We start from the raw sequence: 16,731 nt of genomic DNA on the forward strand, positions 1-16,731 counted from the left end.
CGCTTAGTGGGAGGGAGTCGCTCTTTGGTTTGGGAAAACGGCATTGCTGGCCTTGAGGCGTAGCGTGTGGGATCACCACGGGTCCATGCCAGGCGTCGCTTTCCGGAGCCGTTCTGCAGCTGTCACATTTAGTCCTTGTCCCCTCCAGATTCTGATCCTGGCTCCTACGCGGGAGATTGCCGTGCAGATTCATGCCGTGATCACAACCATCGGAATGAAAATGGAGGGCTTGGAGTGCCACGTCTTCATCGGCGGGACTCCCTTGAGCCAGGACAAAGTCAGACTGAAGAAGTGCCACATAGCCGTGGGCTCCCCAGGTACGGGTGAGCTTCAGTGGTTCAAAGGTCCCGTGTGATACTTCACAGGGCAGCGGGTAGTGCTTCGGAAATCTGGGTTGGTTTGGGATTTCCTTAGTGTTAGAGGATAGTGTCAAAGGCCAGTCCAGAGATATTTAGATGTGGTATTTTTAGTGAGAGATTATTCTAAGCATGCCTTCTAAAAGTTTATTAAAGTTCTTTTAAAATATTTACATAGTTCATCATTATAACCTCTCAGTTAATATTTGTGAAATTTCTTTTGCTTTCTTTCTTTATATGTAGGTCGAATAAAACAGCTGATAGAGCTGGACTACTTGAATACAGCCAGTATCCGGCTTTTCATTCTCGATGAAGCAGACAAGCTTCTAGAAGAAGGCAGCTTTCAGGAGCAAATCAAGTACGAAAATCATTTATCTCATGGATTTATGAGCAGATGAGGCACATACTTGTTAATCATTCCCATTTCTTTGTCTCACAGTTGGATTTACTCTTCACTACCAGCCAACAAGCAGATGCTTGCTGTTTCAGCTACTTACCCTGAATCATTGGCTAATGCTCTGACCAGGTACATGCGAGAGCCAACATTTGTGAGGTTGAACCCTACCGATCCAAGTCTCCTTGGTAAGTAGAAGTTCATTTGTTGCGATATTGTTATCAGTCGGTTAAGGAGAGTATGCTAAAACCAAAACATCTGTGATTTTTAAAATAAAAGCTTGTGATTCTTCGTAATTTCCCTCCTCAATTGAATTGATTCGTTTATGAAGTGTTTATTTCCAGCGTGGGTGTATTTAAAACATTGGTGGTGAATGTCACTTTGTGGTTTTTCTATCTGTTAAAAAAATATTTCAGCCTTTCAATAAAAACCTGTCCTGTAGGTTCTCACACAGCACGTGTCTGTGCTGGTTTAAGTTACAGGTCATGGTTTTAGCTGCAGTGACAGACGTTGCCAGCAGCCCAGCACTGTGCGTGGTTCTATGGAAACCCTTTGTTGTCTGATAAGTTTTTTGGTTTCATTCTTAGGGCTGAAGCAGTTTTACAAAATTGTGAATTCCCACCCGCTTCCACATAAAACGTTTCAGGAAAAGACCCAACACCTACAGGAGCTGTTCAGCAAGATCCCATTTAACCAAGCCTTAGTCTTCTCCAATTTGCACAGCAGGTAATAAATTTGAAATAAAATCTGTGAAAGGCATGTTGGAAAGAGGAGGTTTCGTCTGGTGATGGATAAACCATCTGTAAGGTGGCAGGGCAGTGTGGAAGCGGTGTGCAGGGGTCAGCTCTGGAATGTACGTGAAATACTGGAGCTAAAGGACTGCTTTAGGACGTCAGTACCTCACAGACTGTTAGAGCACAGGGGGACCTAGTGCCCTGCTGTCCTTTTCCACCTGTGAGGTGCTCCATGATGGAAGGATGGCTTTGGAGCATGATCCATGGCTGGAAGGAACAGCCAGCGGTGAAGAGATGCGTGGGGGCTGTTTGGGCTGTGGTTTTATTTATGTTTTTCATGGTGATTGTTCTGTCAGGGCTCAACACCTGGCTGAAGTACTGACGTCCAAAGGCTTTCCGGCCGAGTGCATTTCAGGTAAGTCCGTCCAAAACTTTCTGAGTCTGTTGAAGTTGTACATAAATGTGACTTAAAATAGGAAAATTACTCTCAGATCTCAGTTTGCGTGGCCTCTGGTTGAACAAGTAAGTTCAGTAGTAAGAACAGTATTTGAATCTTCATGGGTCTTTAGGAGTTCCTGTTTAAAAACAAGCAAAAGGAAATCCGTTACAGAAAATAATTCTTATTTTCAAGTTTTTGTTTGCTCCTTGTTTACTTGCTTGGAACAGGTGTTTGAGGAAGTTTCTCTCAGCCTTCTTTCTGATCTTGTCTCCAGTTTTATGAAGCGCTGTGTCCCAGAATTTGAGGGGCATCGCACCAAAGGATGTTTCTCATTTCTTTTGTTTTTGCAGGCAGCATGGATCAAAGCCAGCGACTTGATGCTATGGCTAAACTAAAGCAATTCCACTGCAGAGTTCTGATTTCCACAGACTTGGTGAGTTAGTGTTTTATAGCATACCTGAGAATTATACGTAATGTTGCTTTGGAGAGTTAGATTCAACTTGGAATTGAATAGAATATAAATGTGCTGATGAAGTGTGTGACTGGAGCGTGTGTGTGACTGAATTTCAGTGTGGCACTTAAAAATTGTCCCTTATTCCTCACCTGGTTCAAAGATGGTTGTTAATTTTTCTGTTGCTTGGCAGAAGCTTGTGGGTGTTTCAGGGCAGTTAGAGGTGTGTGCTCTGGACAGGACTGTGGGGAGGAGCAGTGTGTTTCTCCAGCACAGTGTGTTCACAGCAGACACATCGCCGACAACTTTACCCAGAGCAGGGGTTGTGTTTGAGGTGCTCTCAGCTTTTTCATGGTTCATGTACTCGATATGTGGAAGGTGTAAGGAAAATGATCCCGCTTTTCCTGGCCCCTGTGCAATATGCTTACTTTACCTGTAGTACCATAACTGCCTGGAGGATCGTGGGTGTGTTGTAACAACTGAAAGCTATGATGTGAGCTGTTACTCCCAAATGAGGTGTGTTTATTTAATCTGAAGATCTCTTCAACACATTCAATTATTTATCCCCTTCTTGTTTTCTCAAGACATCTCGTGGAATCGATGCTGAAAAGGTGAATCTCGTTGTCAACCTGGATGTACCTGTAGACTGGGAAACGTACCTGCACCGTATTGGCAGAGCCGGGCGCTTCGGTAAAACCAGTTGTGTGGGTTTCTTGAGCTCGCGCTGGCTGCCCTGGCCCTGGTCAGGTACCAGCAGTGTCTCTTGTGTCTGGCAGGAACTCTGGGGTTGGCCGTGACATACTGCTGCCGTGGAGAAGAGGAAAACACCATGAGGATAATTGCCCAGAAGTGTAATCTGCAGCTTCTTCCTCTGCCAGGTATGCTCTGACCTGTGAATGCAACTGGATTTTGTCAGTTGTTTTCTATTTATTCAAAGCTTCAGACCAGTCCCCAGGGAACTGACTGTATCTCCTTTGCTGAGGCTGCATCACCTTTGGTCCAAGTTCTGCTCTGTGCTAAGGCCTGCCCGTGACCCTGCTGCGGGTGTGTGAAGTGGTGGGGGGTGAACGTGGTGCGTGTCTGTGGACTGGGAGGGGAAGTCAGTGTCCAGCTGTTGCTTGAGCAACTACATAACTACTTGGATTTCCAGAAATTGAGTGTTAAGCCTTTCTTAGGCTGTAAGGTCTGGTTGGGGAAGGAAGGAATATTTGAGACGGGAGACATGCTGCCCTTCCTTTGCCAGAAGCCGTTGTGATAGAAGCTTAGCATTTGCCTTCTTGCAGAAGTTCTAATTTTTTTGTGGTTGAGTAGGATATGAAACAACATAGGTGACAAGTAGTGCGGTGCACTCATTTCAATGAACTTTTTGATGCCTTCTGTGAAGGAAATGTTGTGGCTCTTTGAGCTCTTGCAAGACTAGAAGGGGTTGGTTGTAGCCATAACTTAACGGCTCTTTTACCACCTTTCTGCAATTTTGCAAAGCTTTACTTGGGTAGTTGTTTGAGTTCGAGAGGGAAGGATGTGCTTAACTGAGTGGTGCTTGTTTCCCTTTTGTGCAGAGCCTCTCCCTGCAGGGATGCTGGATCAGTTTGAAGATGGGGAGGTAGAAGTCAAATCTGTTGCACATACAGGTGCTTCAGTGAACTCTGACACTGTGTGTCTTAAACCAGAGGAACCACTACTGCAGCCTGTCCAAAACAGTTTTTCAGAGGTACTTCAGCCTCTTAATCTTCCGGGCAATAATTCTTCTGAGGAGAAGCCAAAAAAGCCTCTGAAGCAAAAGCAGATAAAGTGCACAAATTTGGAAAAAGGTAGCAGAAACCCCCAAACTTCCAGCTGCCGCACAGAGAGGAGGAACCAAGTCAAAACTGTCCCCAGAACGGAGGGACAGCAGAATGCTCAGGCTCCAGATGAGGAGGCCTTGAGAAAAAATCTTCCCAGAATTCCATGCTTGTCATCTTTCAAAAAAGAACCAAAAAATCCCTGGAGCTTCTCAGAGTTTGTTGAAGACTATGAGTATTTCATTAAAGAAGGGCTGGAGAGAGAGGTTGAAATTTTAAGAAGCTACTCAGGCCCAGGAGAACATCATGAGCTCCCCAGAAATGGTGGAGTGGAGTGGGAGGAGGTGGAACATTGTACAGAGACAGTAGCGAACGGTGTTGTGTCTGGTGACAGCGATGGTTCATATAGCTCCAGGGCTTCCTCCATCAGCAGGGAAGATAACTTGCGCTTTGAAGCGTTTTCAGAGGCAGAGGAGGAGAATGCTGCTCCTGTATTGCATCAGGGTCGCACTGGCTCCTGTCCTGCCCCGGAGAAACCTCAGGAGCCACCACCAGTCCCAAAGCCAAATCAAGTGAAAAAGAAAGATGGGAAAAAAAAGGCTAAACAAAAGAGCCGTTGCCGTCAGTCCCCTAGTCCTTCCGCGAGAGGCACAGAAGATGACTGCTCCTGCAGCTCTGGGGATGATGGGGTTCCGTATGAGGCGTGGAGTTACAAAAACTACTGGAAATCTTACTATCAGGCCTGGCAGAACTACTACGCTGCCGTGTCTCACTACAGGAGCAGTTACAGACAGTTCGCCTGGCTGAACGCCTACCATGTCAACTCTGTCTATCTCCAGGAGCTGCTGAAAAGTGGTGACTGATGTCCTGAGGCTGCTGCAGGGACAGGGGGTTGGCACACGGAGTGGACGTTATCTGTGAAAACAACTGCTGGTCCCCAGTTACATTGAGAAACAAACAGACGTTGCTTAAGACTGAAGAAAAAGGTGTTTTTTTTCCTTATGCGAGCGGTGTCCAGGCCGGTGTTTTACATTCATTCCAGTTACAAGTTGTTAATAAAAGGAACTGAAAGACAGCTGGATGTTGGGTTGCAATCTTTACAATCCAGACTAACCAAGGAGGATAAAAGGCAGCCACTTACACAAGAAACCTCAGTGAGGAGAAAATATAAACCGACCCCAGGTCTATTGGCTGGACTTGTCTTCCCTGCGACTTTAGGGTGAAGGTGAACTCACCGCAGGGCTACACAGTCTATCTGTAGTTGGTCATTCCAGTCTCCGTAACATCCTTGCTACGCACCAGACACTGATTATACACCAGTTAAGTGGCAGAGTGAAACCTGCATCTCGATGCCCGTATTGCTAATTTAACTCCACTTAATTAACATAGTATAAATAACATTTCTATAGCCGGGTGTGTGGCGGAGGATGGTTTAATTATGAAGAAGGTGCAGCAGTCATAATTGGTCTGTCCCTTTGGGTGCAGCAATATCAGACTTGCCACACTTAGGAAGGGTTTAATTAGAAATGAAATCACCTATTAGTTGTAGGACTAATTGGTGTTTCCTGTTTGGCTGGCACTGCTCTGCGTGTGGCTGTCCTGAAGCTGCAGAGGCAGACAAGGGTACCGGCTGGCGTGGGATCTTGACCCTGGGCTGACTCCATGCTAATTTTGAAACTTCTTCCTCCAGCTTTAGTATGTCTGGGGTGATAGGCAGGTTTCTCGGCTCGTTTTTGTGGCTGCTTGAAGTTCATCAGGGCAGACACACTCTGCTGTCTATCTTGAGCAAAGCAAGGGGGAAATTGTCCTAGTAAAAGTTCTGCCTCCTCCCTGCTGTGAGTGGTGCTTCAGGAGACTGACAGCGTTAGTTTGGTGAAATGGGTGTCTTCAGGGATGCCCAGCTGCTCACCTTCAGCACTTTAAAATTCCTTTGGGCAGTTCAGTGTGTTTTCCTGCAGCTCACAGAAACCACTTGCTCCCTGTGTGTTCGTGATGTTCTTACAAAATTCCCCGTGCAAATGCTGGGGTGGCCCTAGCAGTGCTTCAAGCCTTCCTGTGGAGTGGGGGGTCTAAACTTCAAATCGGTTGTTCAAGCTCTTCACTGTGTGGGAGAATGGTGAGATGGATTAGGCTGGTGAGTGGTGCAGCCATTCAGCAGTAGAAGGGTGAGCGGGAGCTCTCCTGCCAGGGCTGTTAGGGTGTTCCAGCAGTGGGGCACTGGTGGCCTCTGGTGGGTGTCAGCCTCACTGCAGGAGAGGCAGGCGGCTCTGAGCTGTGCTCTTCGCTCTCGCACAATGGGTGCTAGGGGTCACCTCGTAAGCAATTTTAATTTCTGCGTAGAGAATTTGGAAAATTTGAAATGATGCCTCTAAGTGACACTTTGTGGTTAAGATGCAACCAGCTCTGCTTGTTCTGTGGCTGAAGCAAGCTGGCCCTGCCTGCAGCCTTGAGTGCAGGACTGGCTAAACAGAACTGCCGAGGTGATGTTGCCCCATAACAGAAAGGCGTAAGGTATCCTCCTTAATATAACAAATACCTCGCTAGAAGAAGCATTTTGCTTTCTGTACTTTTTTTCCTGTCTTACTCCCTTTCTGTCACAAATGACCCCAGGGAGGGGGTTTGCCTCAGTTTTGTCTGCATTGTTTGAGAAAGCCAAGACCATATGGTTTTGATTCCAAAGTAAATTTTGTGGCAACTCTTAGTGTTCAAAAGTAGGATACTGTAGGAGAGACTCTCTCCTCTATTGCTCTACTCTAATGTCTTGGACATCTTGCTGCCTTCATTAATGGTTTCTTAAGTAAGGGTTAGTAGTGTTTAGATGCAACTCGAGTGGCTTGGGTCAACACCCAAAGTTTTCCAAAAGAACCTCCCAGAATTTTTTTTAGAAGAAATCTACAGCATCCTCTTGGTGTTTGTGGCACATACTCTGTTTAATCCAGATTGGATACATCAGGTACAGCAGTGGCACAAGACTCAATACTGTAAATGATATACAAGTTTCAACATATGCACTACAATTCCAAAAGAAGACAACAGGAAACTTGGTTTTTCTAGAAAGTTGTTCTCAAATGAAGCTACCTGCAGCTGTATACAGTACATTTTGTATCTGTCCTCTGATGTTTGTAAGCAAAGCCCATTTATAGTACGAAAATAGAAAATAATAAGGTCGAGAGCCTCTTGTAACATAAAACTTCTAAAGAAAACACCATTGCATTGGAATGCCTCACTGATTTATCAAAAATAAACCATCACACGCGTTTGGTAAGAGACGTCATTGGTCCGGGGAGCCAGTGGGAGCTCCCAGTCAGAGCTGCAACAGGACAGAGAGGAGCGCTCGATGCGGTGGTTGACTGCTCCCCCAGCCAGCCGCGTGGCTCGCAGGACTAGCACTAGTGTAAGTCGAAACGCAAAGGAACACACACACAAAGTAACAGACTATTGACAGGGAACAGAATTCAGGAAGGGATTTTCACCAGCTCTTTGTCACCTGGTCTTTCGCCTGTTCCACCTGGAGTTTTCTGGCACAGCTTTTCCTGGCGTTCTGACGGTAAGTAGCCGTAATCGTCTGGAGCACTTTCTCCAGAATTCTGTGGGGATTTTTTAGGTGTTGGTGAACTGAGCTTCACTGATTGACAGGGGAGCTATTAAATTCTGCACAGCTGATGGGCAAAGAGAGGTGAAGTGACTTCTTCAAGGTCACCGATTCATCAAGACCGTTGGGGGTAGAACGCAGGCTCCTGACACTCTCCCAGCTCTGACCCACGGGCGCTCTGCCTTCCATCTGCTCGTACGCCACTAGGAAGGTAAAACCGCTAGGAAGAGTGTCAGGCATTGTTAATGTGAAGCCTAAAAACTTGAGCTCTGAAGTCATGTATCTAGTGCAGTTGCTTAAAGCACTGAAGAAAAATAAGCAGTTTTAAAATTAAAAAATAAACCAAGATGTGTTTGATTGGTAAATTATGTGGGGAAGGTGAGTAATCCACCTGACTCTTAAAGCAGAATAAAGTTGTCATTGCCGAGCTGCTGGTACTCCCAAGCGACCCGTAAGTGCTGACTTTGTGACTGCCATAGTCTGACACAGGAAAAATACCGCAGGATCCAAGGGATGCTGCACCCCGTAAATTACATGGGGTTTTTAATTTACCAAATTTGCTTTGTAATACGTGTGAGATACAACATGTTTACAACCTTTTGACTTAAAGCAAACTGACGAATGCTAGCGTTGTGCAGCTGGTGTCAGTCTGATCTCCACACTGGAATGATAGATGCTGGGTCGTGGTGCGGTCTCACCCTGTGTCAGGTTAAGCGAGTAGCATTGATTTAAATGGGTATCTCTGGCCAGCTGTAAGAAGGTTGTATTCTGAATTACTGATTAGCTTTAATCCACACTAAAGCCATTGCATTACTCAGTTTACCTTGTCCCCAGTTCACTTTAACAGTGATAATTGTTTGACAGATTAAAGTGGTCTCTGGGATGAGAACTTGCTGTAGACAGTTTGTTCCTAACAACTCCCTTACAGCGTGGAAAGGAGAGTCGTTTAGCGGTCTGTGAGGGAGCGTAATGGCAGCAAGAGAGGAAAAAGTAAGGAAAGATCATGGCTGAACAGCAGGGAAGGTCCTCGACACAGAGGTCTGCTGGTCTGGAAGCAGCTCCCCAGGGAAGCGGTGGGAGAGTTTCCGATCTAGGCCAGGGAAAGCAATGTGAGACATGGCAGCAGAGGATCTTGTGCTCTTGGAGGATGGATTTTACATTTTTTAATTCTTTGACTTCCTGTACCAAGATGGGATATCTGTGGGCCCTTTATGGGTATCTAAGAATTTTTTTTTAAGGAAGATGAAAGCAAAAGGTGGATTTTAGAAAGAGCAGATGGAAGTCAAAGCTGAGGCGTGAAAAGTGTTTCTCAGCATTCTTTGCCAATTGGGTGTGATTTCTTCTATTAGCAGCCCAGTGCCAGGTGAGAAGAGAGTAAATCTGTTGATAGAATATGCTGAAAATCTGTGAAAATATTTTTCCCTCAGAAAAGGCTTTGGAAAGGAAACAAAAAGCTCGTAAAAAGGTGTTGCTCCCTTGATATTTTTAATATTGCTTTATGAACGACTGAAAAAATAATCCCCTTCCACTTGCTATTTGTACAAACAATCCAGTTTTATCTTATTTTAATGAACTTTTCTACAACTGTAAAAATTTGTTAGGACTTGGGGGACGGGGGAAGGGTTTTGAAACTGCCAACAAACGAGAGATGCCTTGTGGAGTGGCACTGCTGACCGGGCTCTTCTGTAACCCCTGCCTTTCAGAGAGGTGTTGGATCTGAACCTGCCCATGTTTCTGGATGCTTCTCCTCCCAGAGGCAACCCACACCTGGAGGAGCCCCTTCCACACGCCTCAGGAGTGACCAGGGCTGCACAGGGGTAGGTGCTTTTTTTCGTATCACATCAACATGTGTGTCTGGCCCTGGGGAAAAGGAGAGGGATGCTGGTAAGACAGGGCAGTGCTGGAGAGGATGAGCCAAGTCTTTCAGGTGAAGTTCTGGCCCAGGGATTTTCAGGAGTGACTTGGCCTTATCTCAGCATGGTTTATGAGCTGCTATTTAAAGATTATAGGGCCTCACAGTTTAGTGAAGCCAGTTGCCTCCCTCGATGGCAGCAGCAAGTGGCTGTAGTGCAGTGCCCCTGCTCTGCTGTGCAAGCGCTTTCCCTCCTTCCCTGCGTTCCTTTGCAGGATGCTGTTATCCCCTGCCAGCCCCTGGTGTGATGGTGGCAGGTCCTGGTCTCTGCTGTTCGGGGAGCACAGTGCTCTCCTCCTGAGGATGGGGATGTGTTGGGCAATCCAGGGCGGTTTTGCACTAGCGTGTTTTCAAGTGCTTTCAGAAGCATTGCTCAGTCTGCTTCAAATCCCTGTTAGAAAGGGAGCTAATGCCTGCATTACAAATATTTTTAGCCCTGTTCCTCGAGGCTCAGACTTCCTTAATTTTGTCTGTCTGTATCCTCTCGAAGCCTGTGCTGAGGTACTGGCTGTGAGGGGCAGCACCTGCTCGGTTAACAGTCCGAGAGGCAAGCCACGTGTCGGAGAGCAGGTAGAGCACCCCTTCCTCTTCTGTGGAAGAGAACAAAGGCCACGGCTACCTTGACAGCCTGAGCCCAAGCAGCCAGCCAGAAACACCCAGGACTGGTTTTCCCCCTTACTTCCCCAAGCCCCCCATCCCCTTAAAAATGTTGATTTTTTTTTTTTTTCCAAAAAGCATTTTGATCGATAGCAATTAAATGCACCAATAGTGCTTCAGACAAGGGCTGCCGTGAGTGCTATTTACAGGTAAAGAAATGGGTGCAGAGAGATGAAGTGGCTTGTTTATCACCGCACAGTACATCAGGAGAAAGAAAGGCAGCACTGAGAATCTGTGTAGAGTCCCTGACTGTAATCGCGTGCTCCTGCCATTGGAACACAGCACCCTGTCAGCACGGCAGCATTTAACCCTCCTTCTGTGCTGGTGTCAGCGAGGTTGCAAATGGCAAGTGGTGGAAAGGAAGGCCTCTGGTCTACAAGGGTGAGGGTGTTCGGGTGAGGTGCAGGTGATGACAAATAATGAGAGCAAAGGAAGGATTAAATGAAACATCAAGAAAAACTCAATAATGGTAAGATTAACTGCAGTATAACCTCCTACAGGAAGCAGCAAAGGCAGAGCGTTTTAATCAGTTAAAACATGACTAAACATAATTTAGGGTGACATACTACAGCACTGGAGTAAATGACTACAAGCTGGCATGGCTGCGGAAGGCTCAGCCATAGCTCTAATAGTCCTAGAATGCTGTAGGTCTCTAAGGAGGGTATTGAGATAATGCATCAGCTGCCTGAGCCTGCTCTGTAGACTAAGCGGTTAGGAGCGCTAGCGAAGCAGGCTGCCAGCTCGCGTGTTGAAGTCGGCGTGTAGGTCTGTATCTGTACATGTATGTGTTTATTCCTACGGGTATGCTCTGTGCGAGTATATAAAGGTTACATCAGGAGAGAGTATAACAGGTGATAAAAAAAGACACCCCTTTGCTGAGCCAGCCTCAAACATGCTTCGAGTGGTGCTTTTAACCGGAATGGTGGTAAAATCGCTGTTCAGGAACAGGACACTGGAAGTGTTTCCTTATGTACAAGCTGCTGGGACAAGGTGTGTCACTGTTTGTGGGTGGGTACAGGGCTTGAAGAGGCGTTTGTGCATGATGTAGGAATTAGCCAAACAGTGAATGACAAAAAGGGAGTGGTGTTTTTCCTCACTCTGCCCTTCAGGCATCCCACTCATTATGAAAAGGGGATTGAGAAAGGTGGAGTGGAAGAAAAAAGTTGCTCTTCTTGGGTGGGTAAATCAGTTATGATTCAGGACCGTGTATTCCCTCACAATAAATCAATCTTTCCTAGAAAGATCTCAAACAGGTGCTGGGACTGACCACAGCTCAGGCAGAAGCAGGAGCTTCCTGGCAGTAGCGCACAGTGTTACTTCAGTTCTTGGTTGACCAGGAGTGTGTGACTTTGCCCAGACCAAGCGCAGAACTGCCAAAAGCAAACGCTGTCTGTACCACACTTGATGAAACATTTTCCAGGCTCCAGTACTGCTCCCCCTTCTTAAGCGGACACGTGCTGTGGATCCTGTGCTGGGGCTGGAGAGCTAAAATCGCCAACCTAGTCTACCCCCAAGACCAGTGCAACCCAGCAGCTGTTGAGAAGACAGCTGGAGCCCTAGGACTGTGAAAAAGCCAAATTCCTCTCTGTCCATGCAAGATAGTCGGCTCTGGGGTTAATTCGGATCAAGTATAGATCCAGACATTACCTGGCTACTATTTACAGTGGGGTTTATGTCCAGTGCTAGCAAAGAAATTTATATGTAGAAACCAAAAATCAAGAAGCATGGGTGTACATTACAGGAAACCTCTGTTAGACTCATGAACACTTGATGCAGTTGAGTTCAGTGCTTTCTCGTTCTTTGCCAGTTGAGAGTACGGTATTAAAAAAGAATCCTACCCTTTTTTTCCTTTTTAAAAATACAGAACTGGTAGTCTAGTCACACTCTTACAAGTAAGTGATAACAAAAATAGAAAGCAGATACCCATGTGGGACTAAAACTCTACTAAAGCCTGTCCTTTTTTTTCCACAAATATGTTTTCACAGACAATAAGTAGCAGACAAACACAGTTTGCAATTGCACTGTATTGACTTAAAAGGCGGATACAAAATTGTCTAAATAAAGAATGCCATCCGGGGTGAAGGTGTGTGTGTGTGCGCGCGCGTGTGCACACCCGTGGTGCTGACACACGCTCGTGTGTTCCCACTTGCGCCCAATGGTGGAACCGTGCTCTGCCATCTGTACCCCGCGGTGGCTGCGGGGGGTTCTGCTGCGCACCCGCACGCACACACACAGGAAGGGGAATAGGCGTCTGTGACAGGTGGCTTCTTTGTCTAAATCTTTTCCTATAAAAGAAAAAAATGTGAAGTTTTGGTTGGTTTAAAGGTTCTGCTCCATGAAGAAAAAAAATTCACAAAATCCATTGTTTTTCACCTTTTCAGTCATTTCCTCATGAATAAATATTATCCATTAAAAACCTTTAAAAAGGTGCTGCGATACACAGTGTTATATTTCCGTTTTCTTTATTGACTCTCTCGTTGCCATGATGATTCTTTACCGTCAGCCTCCACAGGTGATTTTTTGCCCTGTACCATGGCACAACACGCTCTCCACACAGGTTTTTCCTTCAACCAGCCTCTTCCTCCCTTGCCTAATCCTTCCTCAGTCCACAGCATGCGAGTCTGAAGGAAGCTGCCTCGTTAGGTCTCCATTGCTAATTCGATGACAAAATGTCAGGTTGGTCCATCCAGGCACAATTTGCAGCAAGAAAGGAACATGGAGGAGGTGTGGAGGGAGAGGGGCACTGGTCTTCCAGCCTCCTTCTGTGCATGAGATGTCTTACAAGGCAGAGACCTTGACTATGTTGCTTGTGGTGGTGGTGGAAATGTTCGTGGAGTGGCCGGGGCTGCTGGGCGGAGGCCGATTCTCGCCTTCTGGCGTGAGCGCCGGCGGCGTGGGGATGCTGATGATGGCTGTTGTTATCTGGGCAGTTTTGCAGTTCGGTCTCAGCCCATCATCTGATTTCATGTTGAGACTGGAACGACTAGAAAACAAATTGAGCGTTTGGCTTTTTTAAAACCAGACGGTAGAAAGGGTGGGAGTGGTAGTTGTTCTTAAGCAGGATCTTATTCCTCTGAGCTAAGGGCACTGAGATATGCAGAAGACTCCACATAAATGTTCCCCCCCTGGTTCCTGCAAGGCATCATTTATTTCTCCCTAGGCCACACTAAGCTTTTTTAATATTCCCCAGGGTTAGGATGCAGCTTGTCACAGGGCAAATCATTCTATGTTTCCATTTCATTCTTTCATAATTCTGGCTTAATTAAGAGGACGTCTAAATACACCGTCCTGTGTACTGCATCTATTCAGAGCCCAGGTAGCTCTTTCTAAGAAAGAGATGTCGTCTTCCTTGCATTTCAAATTCCCTGTCCCTTGATCTCCTCTATTCTTTCATCTCTCTGCAGTAGTTTCAAGGATCTGGCAGCTGGGAGCATTCTTATTAGATCTGCATCAATTGCTTCCTATAATTAATTACAGAGGGAAAATGATAGGTTGGTTTCTGTGCATCTGCACAGCTACTAGAGTCTGCTATTACCCGCCCAACACATTCATTTGAACCGTCGGCCGGTCCCTCTGAAATGGAAATCTGTCGCTGCTGTTACCTCGGGGTGACTCACCAAGAGGACGTTTCTGATCGCTCAAGCATCCCAAGAACACGGCAGAACCCCTTCTGCTCCCCAGCTGCCTCAGTCACAACCTGAGAGTGGGGCAGTCTTGGGGGCTGGGTGGTTCTGCCAGTGGTAACCAGTACACCCAGTTAGTTGCGTTCCACATGAAAGATAACTTAAAAGCTTTTTTCTCTCTCTGTTCTTACGTGGTTTGGTAGGAAGTGAAATAGCAAGCAACATGGACGTGTAAAACATCACTGGGCCTGATTTAGCACCCACTGGAACAGGCACAATAGTTAGTGTTCCCTGAGTTTCAGATGCTGGTTTAGACTATTGTCATCATGAAACTGCAATAAATGGAGGCTTGTTTTGTGCATATTCAGCCATAAATCATTCTCTGGAATGCCCCTTCTGGCCTCACCCTGGCGCAGAGTAATTGCTGCCCTAAAGGCAGCTGTGTTTCACTTTTTAGATCCCTTTGATAGGAGCAGGGAGAAGAGGAATGGTGAGTTCAAAACCAGCCCGGTGCACAAGGACCTAATGGGCTGGGGGGGATTTAGAAAGTGATTTAATATTTACAAGAAAGATGTGGTGAAGAAGTTACTTTTTCAGCAAGTTATGTATAAAATGCAGATTTCAAACTTTTCTGTTAAGAGACATTTCTTCACCTGTGTCACTAACAGCTTTTTAGGTGAGACACCAAGGTGAAATTCCTCCCTGCTTCCCAGTGACGCTTGGTGCTGACAGCTGCAGTTTAGACTTTTGGACACTGAAAATAAGCGCAGCAAGTGTGGCTGGTGGAGTGCGTCGGTGTGTACAACTCTAGCTGACCAGCTGGTTGTCTTTGCTGGCTCCCAGTAGAGGCTTAGAAGTACTGGGCTGTCTGGAAGGTGGGCTGTGGAGTGGCCCTGTGCCAGCTGTGGTGAGGGGCTTACAGCTGGACCCTGCCAGCTCCTGCGTGTGCCATCACCACTTCACAGGCAGGCGTCAGCTGGAGTGCATTGTCCAGTCTGGCCAGAGAAGAGCTGCGCTCGAGTCTAGCTTTGACCTGCGTCTTCCCCAGAGCAGCTGGGAGCCACTTCCCTTGGGTTGTCGTTAGGAGGAGGGAAACAAAGGTGTTCCCAGCACTAGACTCTTCTCCCTGGCTGGAGAATGGACCTGCAAGAGCATCCAGTTGGATAGTGGACCTCAGCGGTTTGCACGCAGCAGTTTGCAGTCAGAGGCTACTTACTGTACCTTGTTGTGAGCGAGGGCTGCTCGCTGCACTGGATGTGGATGGTGCTGAGCTCCTGCATGCTCCGGAGGCGGGTGGCTGGCACGCTGGAGTTGGGAAGGTGGGTGGTCTTCTTGTTACGACGAGAACAGCAGGAGGTGGTCAGGCCGTGGTGACTCGACAAGGAGGGGCTCCGAGAGGAAGGGTAGTTCTGCATGGAGCTCTCCATGCAGTTCTGCTCGAACAGTTGCTCATCGATGAACTCGTGGTTCTGGCAGGGGAAAAAAAAAGGTGTCATTATGCTCTGGTGACACCAGCAGCTTTGGCCCAACAGCAGCTTCTTTTTGACGGCACCTTTTGCAAGGTTGGTGGAAAGTGCCAGCCCCTTGTCTGTGTAAGGTGCTCTCTGCCTCTATGTCTGGCAATATTTGCACTAGGCAGATCTTAAAAAGAAACGATTCTGCCCTTTCACTCTCTGCAACCAAGAGAAGATTTTTCTCTCCTGCATCAGTAGGGGAATAAGAGAAGCTGTTGCAGTGACAAAACCATGATGGTCTGTCAATGCTGCCTCACTTACCTAGTCTGAGATGGTTAATACATTGTGTTGGAATTTCCTTTCATTTTTGTGGCTGGGTTCCAAAAGTGGCTTCAAAAATTCTGCAGTGCCCCGTGGTTATGAAACCCCAGAGGGGATGCATGCTCCTTTTTCTTTGAGCCTGGGGCTAGGATTGCATTGTATTTGTATGACCGGCTTGAGATACAGCTGAATTGCAGGATGTTGCTGTTACTGGCTCTTGGGTTCAAAGCACCCCTGCAATTTGCTGGGTACTATTCGCTGAGTGGAAATCGGGGGAAGACATTGGGGAAGGAAATTCAGAAAGCTGAATCTGTAAAGAGTTTTCGTGCTAGGGAATAAGAAATCCTGAAAGAAAGAACTCTTACTTGTGTATATGAACACCCAAGTACTTCTAGTGAACATACTTTATCCAGTCCCTGTCAGCGTCAGAAAGGATGGGGAACAAAAGCAGCCATGGTGAAGGCAGCCATCAGTTTTCACTGGAACAATTCACAACTCACAGGAAACAAGAGCACTGGATAGCCAGAAAGAGCCACGTGCACAAACTCCCAAGGACAAGACCAGGGACAAGAAAGGAAGCAAACACTCTGCAGACACGTCACGGAGACCATAGAGAAAACGGATTGAATTAAAAAGGAAATACCTTGATGGTGGAAGTTCGTACAGATAACAGGGGATCATCCACAAGATAGGACAATCCCTACGGGACAACATGCCAACAAAAGATAAAAACACAGTTGATTGTCCATTCCGGCATTCAGAAGTTTAGTCCCAGCATCGCACCGGCTCGCTCGAGTTTGAATGGGCAACGGGACCTTCTCTGTACCAAACCTTGCCCGAATCAGACCTCTTTGTTCCTTCCTTCTCACGCTTCAGCTTTTTAATGTTGTGTTCTTGGAAACAGAACAAACCAGTAACAGCATTATACTTGGATCTTTTGAGAGCAGAAGGCAAAGGAAAACAGAGTTTCAGCTGCTGATTCGCAAGTAATGGATTGGAATTGTGTGTCCATTGGTG

At 46.6% G+C, this 16,731-nt stretch overlaps 2 protein-coding genes across 3 annotated transcripts in view; one reads left to right on the forward strand and one right to left on the reverse strand.

The window, feature by feature from the left end:
• DDX20 (DEAD (Asp-Glu-Ala-Asp) box polypeptide 20) overlaps window positions 1-5,018 on the forward strand; it is a gene marked incomplete at its 5' end in the record, with an annotated part of 5,268 nt that extends 250 nt beyond the window's left edge. Inside the window, 9 exons of the mRNA XM_010136456.1 lie at window positions 149-317; window positions 600-714; window positions 796-938; window positions 1,338-1,476; window positions 1,841-1,899; window positions 2,274-2,356; window positions 2,959-3,064; window positions 3,151-3,252; window positions 3,934-5,018. Coding sequence (XP_010134758.1) covers window positions 149-317; window positions 600-714; window positions 796-938; window positions 1,338-1,476; window positions 1,841-1,899; window positions 2,274-2,356; window positions 2,959-3,064; window positions 3,151-3,252; window positions 3,934-5,018 — 2,001 coding nt within the window. The remainder of the gene's footprint in view (window positions 1-148; window positions 318-599; window positions 715-795; window positions 939-1,337; window positions 1,477-1,840; window positions 1,900-2,273; window positions 2,357-2,958; window positions 3,065-3,150; window positions 3,253-3,933) is intronic.
• An 8,076-nt stretch (window positions 5,019-13,094) lies between these two features.
• Window positions 13,095-16,731, reverse strand: part of KCND3 (potassium voltage-gated channel, Shal-related subfamily, member 3) — a 107,871-nt gene continuing 104,234 nt past the window's right edge. The window contains exons 5-7 of one of the 2 annotated variants that reach the window (XM_010136454.1): window positions 16,358-16,414; window positions 15,161-15,408; window positions 13,095-13,299 (exon numbers count right to left, since the gene is read on the reverse strand). In XM_010136454.1, the coding sequence (XP_010134756.1) occupies window positions 13,095-13,299; window positions 15,161-15,408; window positions 16,358-16,414 (510 nt within the window). The remainder of the gene's footprint in view (window positions 13,300-15,160; window positions 15,409-16,357; window positions 16,415-16,731) is intronic. The other variant, XM_010136455.1, reaches the window with a different exon arrangement.

The sequence above is a fragment of the Buceros rhinoceros genome, unplaced genomic scaffold (assembly GCF_000710305.1).
Source record: "Buceros rhinoceros silvestris isolate BGI_N320 unplaced genomic scaffold, ASM71030v1 scaffold19895, whole genome shotgun sequence".
In the NCBI taxonomy this organism is placed as follows: Eukaryota; Metazoa; Chordata; class Aves; order Bucerotiformes; family Bucerotidae; genus Buceros; species Buceros rhinoceros.